General features: G+C 35.0%; 1 protein-coding gene and 1 long non-coding RNA gene across 7 annotated transcripts in view; one reads left to right on the forward strand and one right to left on the reverse strand.

Moving 5' to 3' along the window:
• The window catches only part of LRRC9 (leucine rich repeat containing 9), a 123600-nt gene that overhangs the window by 56995 nt on the left and 53828 nt on the right, over positions 1 to 12777 (forward strand). For all 6 annotated transcript variants that reach the window (XR_013386286.1, XM_077909490.1, XM_077909491.1 and 3 more), the window contains 3 exons: positions 2667 to 2786; positions 9613 to 9804; positions 10931 to 11056. Coding sequence is in view for 5 of the 6 variants with exons in the window: in XM_077909490.1 (XP_077765616.1) it covers positions 2667 to 2786; positions 9613 to 9804; positions 10931 to 11056 (438 nt within the window). In the remaining variant the exon portion in view is untranslated. The remainder of the gene's footprint in view (positions 1 to 2666; positions 2787 to 9612; positions 9805 to 10930; positions 11057 to 12777) is intronic.
• The window catches only part of LOC144320677 (uncharacterized), a 33343-nt gene continuing 24969 nt past the window's right edge, over positions 4404 to 12777 (reverse strand). Inside the window, exon 3 of the long non-coding RNA XR_013386289.1 lies at positions 4404 to 4585. This is a non-coding gene — a long non-coding RNA (uncharacterized LOC144320677). The remainder of the gene's footprint in view (positions 4586 to 12777) is intronic.

Raw genomic sequence — 12777 nt, forward strand, 5'->3', positions numbered from 1 at the left:
GTTTATGGGATTGCTTTTGTCCAACTATATCAGCATTATCTACCAAATCTTAAAGCCTAAAAGATTACGTTTTGACCTTAGTTATTATTAGAGAGGAAGGAAAGTTTCATAATGTGATGACAATATCACCATTGGATCATAATTATACAGTATAGTGATTGCAGGAACAATTTTTGAGCTGACAGTATGGGGAAATTATCGTCTCTGCACTATAATGTCAGGATTTCATATGTTAGTAATTTATTTTTGACAATAAACCTTTGAAATGAATGAATGAAAGGTTTAATAAATGAATTTTCATTGGATTGAGCTTCTACAACAAATGTTTCTATAGATTTAAAGGGATTAAATAAAAGTTAAACAAAAAATAAAATAGATCCTTTTTATTATCTTTGGTAAAATAATCTTACCAATTTATCTTTTATAAGATAAAAAAAACAGTGAGTATAAAGCTTCAGAATACTCTGGCTTGCTCACAACCTCCACCTGACTGCCTTCATTTAATCAACACTCATAAGAGTGAAAGAACTTTTCATCTTAAATTTGCCTATATGGCTGAAAAGCCAGAAAAACCTTCTAGAGCTTTTAGTAAGAATGCTAGGTATTACAGTAAGAATGTTTAGCCATCATATCCTTTATTCCCCTTCCTTTGCGCCAGTACGGTAAGAGAAATTCAGGGTACATACCTCTTATTTTCTTTTCAGCTTTCTCCACTAGATGGGGTTTTTTGAGGACATCCATAAAAATAAATAAAATATCTAGAAATAAAGGTGAGAGGTGGGGAGGGATGGGTAAAATATGTGAAGGAGATTAAGAGTATACTTATTCTGATGAGCATTGAGCAATTCTATTGACCATAGAATTGTTGAATCATTACATTATACCCCTGAAACTAATATAATACTGTATGTTAATTTTACTTGAATAAGAAAAATAGAGTTGTTGGTTGCATGTCTGGCTTTTGCAATGATAAATCCATCTAGCATTTACAGAGCATTTGCTATGTTTTAGGCAATGAGGTAAGTATTGGGAGTTCAAAATGAATTAGTTATTTTCCTTGTCTCAAGGACATCATTTTAGTGAAGGAGACAGATATGTAAACAAACATAGAAAGCTTGAGGTTGCTGGGAGAGCTCCACAGAAAGAGAAAAGTTTTGTGCAGATTTTCAAAGGATACGAGAAATTTAGTTGTTTACATCTTCTAGGCAGAGGAATTACTCTATCTAGAAGCCCATGGTTTGAAAGATCCTAGAGTTATCAGGGAACCATAGGATGACTGCTGGTAGGAGGGTAAAGGGGTAGGTTGGAATACAAGGAAGATAAATGAGGCTCTGGCTAGAAGAGTAGGAGGTTATACCACAACAGGATGGATTTTTGAAGGCAAATTATAAACTTTACATTTTCTTTAAGAAACAGGTTCTGTGTTTTTAAAGACCTCCACTTTAAAAAAAAAAAATAAATAAAAAAAAATAAAGACCTCCACTTTGGCAATTTGTGGTTAGATTTGAGAGACCGATGTATAGATATCCATTGGAAACTACAGCAGTGGTCCAAAGGACAAATAGTAGTCTAAACTAGGCACTTGTAGTGGTAATGGTTTGAGAAGCATTTCTAGAATCAAATGTATATGGAGAAGAGGTAAAGGGAGTAGTCAACAATATCTGTTGGACAGTGAAACTTAATCAGGACTAAAAAACTAGACTGCCAGGCACATATATATAGGGAAAATGATGAATTCATTTTGGACATGTTAAGCAAAAGGTATCTGTAGAATCTATCATGGATGTTACCTATATGTGACCTGTAGAATAAACTACTCTGCGTAAATTGATCTTACAATTTCTTAACAGTTTATTTAACCAGTTTTGACAACTATATGACATTTAGATGTTTCTCCCTGCCAGGAATGTATGTTATGTCCACAGTATAATAAGGTATAAGATGGTGGTGGTGAGTGAAGAGAGTTGGGAGGTAGACACTTGATTTTCTTATAATACCCATTTGTTGTGAATATTGCAGTCAATTATATTAATACATTTTCTTGTGCCACTACTTATGCTGTAGACTATGCATAAATGTAACCTTCACTTGATATCATTCACAATGGTTTTGTCTAAAGACAGAAAAATACGTCATCAGGATATCCCCCAAATGTAAAACTGTAATAACACTTATTCATATTGAGGCCAGGATCAAATGGACAGGGAAAGTCTAGGCCAATTTCTGATTATGCAAAACACTTTCCTGCCTCCTCCTTTGAGCATCTGTCCTCCTGCTTTCACATCCTCACCCTTTGCTCCTTAGTCCAGTGCCCTCCCTCCTACAGTTTCCTGCAGTCAAGGTACAGCCTTGCCATCTTCTCTCTTGAGAGGTATCCTAATCAATACCCCAAATCCTCAGAGCCTACATTGTTCGCTGGCTAGCCTGAGAAATAGACATGCCCCAGTAAATACTTTAACAATGTATTTACCTGTTTTCTAAAAGAATTTTTAGACCAAGTGGAAAATCAAATCAATCCAGAACAGGGTCCAATAATGCTATTATAAACTCTACCTTCTAAAATCATACATTAGATTTATTTCTTATTGGCTCTCTCTTAATGTTATTTAAATAACTATGATGTAGAACATAATCTTATTTTTTATTTACATTTCATTTTATTTCAGAGTCTGAATCTCCATGGAAACAGCTTGAGTAAACTTAAAGATCTCTCCAAGTTAACAGGACTTCGAAAACTTAATATCAGCTTTAATGAATTTACTTGTTTAGATGATGTATACCACTTGGTAAGAACTGTCCTTTTGAAATTATTTAAGTAAAATAAAATGATCAATTTAATAGATAAAGGTCCCAAGCCACTGACCTAACTTTTCAGAATATATTGTCATTCTCAGCTCTTATTCATTCCCTACCTCCTTTCAACCATATCAAAGCCCTTGCATTGCTGTTTCTCCCACTGTGGTGGGATCTGTTGCTTTGCTTACTGACCTTAATTTTTAGTACTAAATCCTCATCCTTGTTTCTTTTAGTAAGCTGAAGTCCTGTTTAACAAATCCCTGATAGTCTGGGTTTGATATGTAGGTGAAGAAAAAAAGTACTTTAATAGTGGTCCCAAGATCATGTAAATCATTGACATTTTTTATTTAACTTTTTTCTGATGATTTTCCAGTGGTTCCAGAGGTGTGTCTCTCTATGAATAAATAAATAAAATCTTTAACAAAAAAAAAGTAAACTCTTAAGTCACACAAGGCACTTGGATAGTGAGTGAACTTAGCCAGCTGCTCAGCATATAATTTGCAGCACAGTTTCATTGTTCTCCTTAGATGGAAAGATATTCTTTTATTTTTTAAATTTTTAAAAAATTTATCTATTCATGAGAGACACAGAGAGGCAGAGACACAGGCAGAGGGAGAAGTAGGCTCTATGCAGGGAGCCTGACGTGGGACTCGATCCTGGGTCTCCAGGATCACGCCCTGGGCTGAAGGCAGCACTAAACCACTGAGCCACCCGGGCTGCCCAAAAGATTTTCTTTTAACTTTGTAGTTACACAGCCTATTTATTGGATTAATACGACTGTGACCATTTTACAGACAAGAGAACTGGACAGATTTTTATGCCCAAGTGGTATTTTCAAACTTTAAGATTAGCAAAGGTAGCTAGATATAAACTTCTTAAACATCAGGTATCTGATGTATAAATAAATGTCTCAAAAAATGACTGTGGGGATGTTAGGGGTGGGGTGATCAGAGAGAGGAGGTACTCTGTATATTTTTTCACCTTTTTATTGTAAAAACACAGATACTGAAAACTACATTGCATGTGGTTCAGTAAATTATTATAAGGTGAATGTGCTTGTTTCTAGCACCCAGGTCAAGAAATAGAAATTTGTAACCTACATCATAAGCCCCTTCTATATATTCCCCTTCCCTTCAAGAAATCATTATCTTGACTTTATAGTAATCCTCTCCCTGCATTTCCCCCCATATTTCCATCACCCAAAAGCATATCCCCAGTTTGGTTTTGCTATCCTAAAAATTGTGTAAATCTCTTTTAATTTATAGATTTCCTTATAAATTTCCTTTCTATTCCCTCTGTCCCTTTTCACTCCCCATAGTTTATCTGTAGAAATACGTCGACCTTCCAATCCCCAAAGTGTCCCACGGTCTGGACTCTGCTGATTTGCTATAATAAAACCCTACATGCCCTCCACCCTCCATATTTTCTGTAAACTAGCAACTAGATCCAGAGATTGGGACTTGGGTTCTGTTCCTCTGGCAAGACTGTGTAGGAAGCAGAAGATCCTTGTTGACTTACTTTTCTGATGCCAGTAGCTATTATTAATGCCTATATCAATTAATTCATCAATGATTACAAAATGGCAATATTCTTATTCTGTCATTTCTTTTTCATTTATTAGTTGGAATATTTTTGGATAGACATTTTCCCTTATCTGTTAGTTGGTTACCAGTGGTACCAGTCATACAGAAAATGCAGAATAACGGCACCTGGTTGGCTCAGTCGGTAAAGCATGCAACTCTTGATCTTGGGTTGTGAGTTTGAGCCCCATGCTGGGTGCAGGAATTACCTAAAGAAAAAGGGAAAAAGTGCAGAATAGATGCTTATTTGCTTTTATTTACCGTTTTGAAGATAATGAATTGGTTCTTTGTGATTTCCCAAAGATGAGCAATTCCTTTTTTAATATCACTAGGAATGGAGAGACTTAAATAGATTTGATGAGAGTCCATCCATTGCAATTATTATCATGATTGAAGCTCAGATTGTCTCATCCTTAGCCAATGGGAGCATTTTAAAGTTAGTTTCTTTTGCCATGATCCTAGTGGTCTCTGATAGCTTCTTTACCACCTGGCATAAAAGATATTCCACATACATTTTCTGTATTTTCTTTGTAGACATGGGATCAGCTATTTCTTCAAGGAGCCCTAGTTTCTTTCTTTCTTTCTTTTTTTTTTTTTTTTAGATTTTATTTAATAAATTAGGAGAAAGAGAGTACAAGCACTAGTGAGGGGAGACGCAGAGATGGGGAGAAAAGGAGAATCTCCAGTAGACTCTCCACTAAGTACAGAGCCCGACTGGAGCTTAATCCCATGACCCTGAAGCCATAACCTGAGCTGAAACCATGACCTGAGCTGAAACCAAGAGTCGGATGCTTAACCAACTGAGCCACCCAGGTACCCCCTTTCTTTTCTTTTTTTAAACTGGAACTTTTTAGCTATTTTTCTGTTCCTTGCTTTGGTTTTCTTCAGGGATTCACATTATCCATATGCTGAATCTTTAGCTATCTTCACTGTCTATCACTTTCTCTTGAGTCCTTTTTATCTCTTAATTTAAAGTTTCAAATTGATTTGATTTTATAGTTTTTCTTTTTTTTACCTTCTGTGTCAAAGCATTATCTATTGTGTTTAATTGCTTTTGTGTTTGACTATTTAGTCTTTGTTTCTGAAATGCTTTTATTTTATTTCAAATTCTTTTCTGGGTTCTTTTACCTCACTGCTGAGTTTTTCTAATCCATATTTGTTATTTTATGTTTTGTATCATTAACATCTTTTTGCTTGTCTTAAAATAGTTAATAGTAATAAATTTCGAGCATATCTTTCTGGTGTACTTTTATTGCCCACACCAATGTCTCTCTCTTTTTCCGCACCCCCATCTCCCTCCCTCTCCTTCCCACTCTGTGCTAGCTTTCCTAGCTTTGTCTGGGATTTGATCTCAATACTTTTCTGTTGCTCATTTTTTAGTGAAGTTAGTTTTTTTTTAACTTTTAAAATGAAGTGAGGTTTGGGAAAGCTTTCCTACCTTCACAGATCTCCCTCTCTTGTTTATATGGGCTTAAAAAAAAACCTGTAGTGAGATTTCCTGAGTCTATTCCCTTCTCCTCCTCCTCCTCCTTTTTCTTCTCCTCCTCCTCCTCCTCCTCCTTCTTCTTTTCTATTCTATTCCCTTCTTCTACTTTGTCTCTCTCTCTCTCTCTCTCCTCTTTTGCTCTTTTTTCTTTTTTTGCCTGTTTAATTTTTGACTTAACCTCAACAGTTGCTTCTTTGAGAAGGATTCTGTTCTAGAAGGGAGCCCTGGTAGGGCAGTTTTAGGGATGGTAAGTGCTATACCACTCCAGCTGCTTCAGACCTTTCTCCTGTGGGTCCCAGGTTTTCATCTGGCAAAACTCCTCCCAGCTGTATCATATTGGTTCCAAACTTTCCAGGAAACATTGGCTGGCTATATGGGGGCTCTTTTGTTCTTAGGATCAGATACTGCCCTGATACTTCCTTCTTCCTCTCACATAGACATGGATACTATGTAGATCTTATTGTTGGTGGTTTATCCTTACAACTTCTTTGGAGGCTTATGAGGCTACCTTGTCACGTAACTTTGTTAGAAATGTCCATAGAATTTGGGTTTTATGTATTTATTCTGTTTTCATGTGGGGTTTCAGAGAGATTGAAAACGTGCTGCCAGTACTGAGCTTTGTATGTATGTTTAATATGAATTATGGAGATGCCTGGGTGGCTCAGTCAGGTAAGCGTCTGCCTTCGGCTCAGGTCATGATCCCAGGGTCCTGGGATAGAACCCTGCATCAGGCTCCCTGCTCAGTGGCTAGCCTGCTTCTCCTTCTTCCTCTCCATTTCCCCAACTTGTGCTCTCTGGCTTTCTCTATTTCTCTGTCAAATAAATAAATAAAATAATTTTTAAAAATATATGAATTATGTTTATCCTGGCATTATAAAAGGCTATGATCTAATTTCATCACTTGCCTGTCATTCCTATTGTCTTCTAAGGTTTTTTTTTATGCTTTTTATTTATTCATGAGAGAAACAGAGAGAGAGAGATGGGCGGGGGGGAGAAGCAGGCTCCATGCAGGGAGCCCGGCATGGAACTCGATCCCAGGACTCCAGGATCATGCCCTAGGCCAAAGGCAGGCGCTAAACCACTGACCCACCCAGGGATCCCCTAAGGTTTTTTTTTTTAAGATTTTATTTATTTATTCATGAGAGACAGAGAGAGAGGCAGAGACAGGCAGAGGGAGAAGTGGGGGGGAGCCTGATATGGGACTCGATTCCCGAACTGGGATCACGCCCTGAGCCAAAGGCAGACACTCAACCACTGAGCCACCCAGGCATCCCTATCTTCTAAAATTTTTAATTTGCTTTTGAGATATCTCATTTTTATTATCATTTCCCTTAAGCATGTCTCTAACATGGAGAGTTTCCCTTCTTGTGTGTCAGAAGTTGCTTCTATTAGGTTGCAGAAAGTAAATATATTGTTCTTAAATGTTCATCATCCAGACCTTGATTTTTAAATCAAAATACCCAACATAACATTGCTTATATAATGGAAGACTTAGGCTTCATTAATGGTGGAAAAAGATATACACAATATGGTATTTATAGAGTTTTTAAAACTCTAAACAAGACATCCATATAAGATAAACTTAAAAGTCCTAAGCTGCATGTTTGTCATTCTCTTACCTGAACTATCAGGAAAAGAGAGTATCTAAGAGAAAGGAACAGGAAGAGATTTTTTTTTTTCTCCGAAAATAGTTCCACCACAGTCAGAGTTGGCCAGAGAAAGACAGATATGTATGGCTATTTGCAATCTTATTGTAGATTATGTGCCAATTTTTTTTGAGATAATAGTTCCATTTTATCTTTTCCAATGAAAAATATATTGCTAAAGTGTCCCTGATGTCTAGAGAGAGCTAATTTATACTTAGAGAATGAACCTTATCTCTAAGAATACTGAAAAGAGGTGTTGTAGGTTTCAGTCTTTGTAAGCTGGCTTTAGTGTATTATAATTTAAGAAAGACAAACTGAAGTACAAAAATATTAAGACCCCTGCTACCAAACTGAAAATATTGTTCCATGAATATCTACCGAGTTCATAGAGTCTATTTTATCCCGTGGGAATATAAACATGAAGGCCCCATCCCCATTTTCAAGGAAAGAAGGCAGTTATCTTTTTATGATGTATGGTTCCCTCTCCCTCTGCCTGCCACTCCCCTTTGCTTGTGCACCCTCCCTCTTTCTCTGTCAAATGAATAAATAAAATGTTAAAAAAAAGAAAATTTTATTTGTAACAAATTAAAGTCTTAAAGACTTATTCTTCTTCTTCTTCTTCTTTTTTTTTTTTTTTTTTTTTAGATTTTATTTATTTATCTAAGAAAAAGAGAGCTCAACCAAGAGGAGAGAGGGGGATGGGGAGATGGAGAACCATTCTCCCCGCTGAGCAAGGAGCCCAAAGCCAGACTCTATCCCAGGATTCTGGGATCATGACCTGAACCAAAGGCAGATGCTCAACCAACTGAGCCATCCAGTTGCCCCTGAAATCTTAAAGACTTCTTAAAAATAATTAAATGAAGATCTGAACAGATAAATGGCTAAAGATAAGAAACAATAAACAAAAAAAATTTTTAAATGACTAATACAAAACTTAGGAAAGATGTTCAACTTCACTGGTAATAAGCAATGTAAATTTTAAAAAGGCAGTTGAATTAGTATTTAAGAAAATGACCATTCCCATATTCTACTGTTGGAAGAAAAAATTGGTACAAACTTCCTTGAAAATTATTTAGCAGCATTTATCAAAAATCTTAACAATATAGGGATGCCTCAGTTGATTGAGCATCGGACTCTTGATCTCAGCTGACAGTCATGAGTTTGAGCCCTGTATTGGGCTCTGCACTGGACATGGAGCTTACTTCAAAGAAAAAGAAAATGTAAAAAAAAAAATCTAACAATATAGAAATCCTTAAAACTAATAATCTCATTTCTAAAAATCTTTTCTGAAAAAATAGCAGAGTCTTAGTTAAAGTATCATGATTATGGATGTTTGTTGTCATGTTGCCAATAATTAAAGCCACATAATTGTTCATAGTAAAATGTTTAAAATAATCCTAATAATTCACTCATTAAAATATTATACAATCGTGAAAAACAATTTTGAAGAATATTTAATGATGTGTGAATGTTAAAGGGATACAAATTTCTATATAATACAGTCTGTTTTATGTAAGAAAATATGTGCATATAATTTAAAAACAGATTTTCAGTGGTTCCTTCTGAGCAATAGAATTATATGTGCTTTCTATTTTTCTTTCAATTTTTTTATATTTCCCAAATTTCCAATTTAGAATGTGCATAAATTTAATGATTTTCAAGTTATTAAAAGTCATGTACTTTTAAAAGAGAGAATTATAGAATAGGCCTAATTTCTACCTCTAAAGATGAACCTTTTTTAGCCAGACTATGTATGGGTTTAATGGTATAAGTCAGTGCCCAGATAGCATTATGTGTAATTCTTTGTTTGTTAGGGACAAATTATCTTGTCAGTTACTCTTCACCTTCTTTTCTATGAAAACAAACACGGTCACTGTATATTATAAGGGTGAAGTGAGAATAAGAAAAGTCTACAAATAAAATGCCTGTAGCTCTTTGGGATAATACATAGACTGATACCATAATTGCAATATATCTACTTTGTAGGTTTTCTGTAAGAATTACCAAAAATTATATAAAGTACTTAGTGAATCTTAGAGAAAATAACTCTGTAAATACAATCTATGATCCTTTTTTGCACCACTTCTGTTTGTATGTTTTGCAGTATAACCTTGAATATTTGGATGCAAGCCATAACCATGTGATAACCCTGGAGGGATTTAGAGGTCTGATGAAACTGAAGCACTTAGACTTGAGCTGGAATCAACTGAAAAAATCTGGTGATGAAATAAATATGTTATGCAAACACACCACAAGCCTTCTTACTCTTGATATTAGGCATAATCCATGGCAAAAGGTATGCAGCAGATGTGTTTATAAAAAAGCAAACGATCATTTTTATTTCAAAGCCAGTTTCTTACTACCATTCAGTAATAGCCAGAAATAGGCAAACTATCTGTGTTTTGTTAGAATTCCTTTAAGTATTTCATAAGCTGAATTTAGTGTAGTGATCAAATGAATCAAATATTACATAAGAAAAGATTTTTTTGATAAGCTCTAATAGCTTGAGAGTATTATGGCTTAAAGAGTGTTAGATACCACTGCCATTTACAATCCTTGGGAGAATTTATATAGTTCAGTGTGCTAATAAAACCTATGGTAATGAGGCAGTGGGGTCAAGGATAATAGAATACAGTGACAGAGACATACCATTACAGGGGAACAAATTTGTCACTTCCCATGATAAACCTGTATTATAAAGGCTTATGTTCTGCTGTAAATGGAAATTTGATTGAACACTTATTTTTTTCTCATCACAAAAAGACATAGATTCATGCTAGAAATTTCAGTATCAATAGTTAGGTTTAAGAATCTTCAAGTATTTAAAATAAGCCCCAACTTTATATATTCAAAAATCCTCCTTTGCTTTTCAAAAATATATATGACTGTGTTCAACGTTTTCAAAAAAGGCTAATGATTGGTTCTATTAAATTCGCCATATTACTGTGTTTACATTGTTGTATCTCTTCCTTCTTGCTCAGAAGAATTGAAGGATAGTTTTCTTTTGCCAAAGTAAACCCAGAATGTGCCTGGACATAGTACAGCTATCTTCCTGTTGCCAAACTAAATGTCAAAGATCGATACAGAATCACAAATAGAGCTGACTAACTGCTGATCTGGATAAGCAGAGACACTGCAATTCTCTGAACACTTTTTTCACCATACTTTTCAACAGGTTATAGGACTTCCCTTCCTCCATAAGAATAGAGCCATCTACCTTCAAACAAAACAGATTAGTTCTTAAATATAATTTAAGTTCAGCTATTAAAGTACTAAGTTAAGCCCTTATTTGTAGATATATCTAATAAAGTGGGAGATGCATAATTTTGAATTACATGGGAAGGAATGAAGAAGCACTCCTTTCCATGCCATAATATATATATATATTTTGTAAAAATTAACTTTTTGTTATTTTTCCCAAGCCAGCCACATTAAGGCTGAGTGTTATTGGCAGATTAAAGACTCTCACTCATTTAGATGGACTCCTCATTTCTGAAGAAGAAGCAACAGCAGCTATGAAATTTATTACTGGAACAAAGATTACTCAGGTTGGGTTTTACTGTCTAATATTTCCTGTGCAATTTAGAATATACAAATTATATTGTCCATACTCTTGCTTTGTTATTAAGATGTTGTATGCTCTCTTAGCATTCTAATAAAAAAGTCAGTTAATATATAACAATCATACACCTGAACTTTTTTTCCTGTTTAAATATATCCCGTTTAAATACCAGCTGATTGTGTGGATACTCATCCCTAATGCACTACCCTAAAAATCAACAAAAATTCCTCTAGGGTAACTTTTTTTCCTAGTCAACCTGAACTCACCAGAGTCCTTTATAGAAATGAAAATAACTTACTGTGGATAAGGTAAGCTTAGAGGCCTTAATAAAGCACTTAGTGAACTACCTACCTAGTATTGGTATAATATGTATCTGGAAAAAAACAAAATAAAAAACACATAACCTATTAACTTAGGGTGCATGGAGAAAGTTCATATTATCCAGATTAAGAATGCTATACTTTGGCCAAAGTAGCTTCATCTTAAATATCTTTACTCTAGTTCTCTAGCTATTTACTCTTTGTGAGATATTTGAGTATTAGTTCCTTAATATGATGTTTAATTTGGGATCTATTCAAAATGAAGGAAAGAACTTCCTTTGTCAATAAAAATATATTTAATTCCTGAAGAAGAGCTGGGGATTTATCCTACCAGAAATCAAAACTTACAAAATCACTGAAGACAATAGACTTGGAGCACCTAGGTGGGTCAGTTGGTTAAGTGTCTGACTCTTGATTTTCAGCTCAGGTCTTGATCTCAGGGTCAATGAGTTCAAGCCCCACATTGGCCTCCATGCTGGGTGTGGAGCCTACTTTTAAAAAAAAGGTAGATTCGGCACAGACCAAGAGAACAGAACCAATATAGACCCATATATACACGGAAACTTGATAAATAACAAACTGAGCTACCTTTACAGATCAGGAAGGCTAGTCAATAAAAGGCACTGGGACAGGTCCATTAAGGACTTGACTGTAAAAGTCAAAATCAAGAATCCTTTAGAAGTAAAGATCAGAGATTATCATTATGACTTTGAATGAGAGAAGAATTTATTACTCAAGAAAACAACATAAATATAAAAGACTGGATTTGTCTATGTTAAAATTAATATATCTGTTCCATAAAGGGCACACCATAAAGAAAGAGAAAAAGCAAGCTACATACTGGGAGAAAAATTTGCAACACATCTAACTGACAAAAGATGTTATTTACATATCCAGAACATATCCGAAAAAAGACAACCAATCAAACAGAAAAATAGGCAAAAGATACTGGAGAGGAAATCAGAACAGCCAAATAACAGGAAAAGATGCTTCACCACATTAGCATTCAAGAAAATAAACATTAAAACCACATAATCTACCAATTTATAGCCACCAGTTGGCAATTTTAGTAAGTTTTGATTTCTGGTAGGGTAAATCCCCAACTCTTCTTCAGGAATTAATTATTTCTTTTTATTGACAATATCAAGTTTTAGCAAAAATTTGAAGTAAAAGTACAGTTGGTTTAACCACTTTGGAAAATAATTTTGCATTATCTAGGAAAGCTGAATATATACTTCCCCTAAAACCCAGCAAGTTGTATATACGCTAAAGATATTCTTGCATGTATGCAACAGGAGTCAAGAATATTCATATCAACAGTATGAAAAACTGAATCAGCCCCAGTGTTCATTGATGGGAGAATCACTAAGGAAATACTGGAGAGCAG

This window comes from Canis aureus, chromosome 9, assembly GCF_053574225.1.
Source record: "Canis aureus isolate CA01 chromosome 9, VMU_Caureus_v.1.0, whole genome shotgun sequence".
In the NCBI taxonomy this organism is placed as follows: domain Eukaryota; kingdom Metazoa; phylum Chordata; class Mammalia; order Carnivora; family Canidae; genus Canis; species Canis aureus.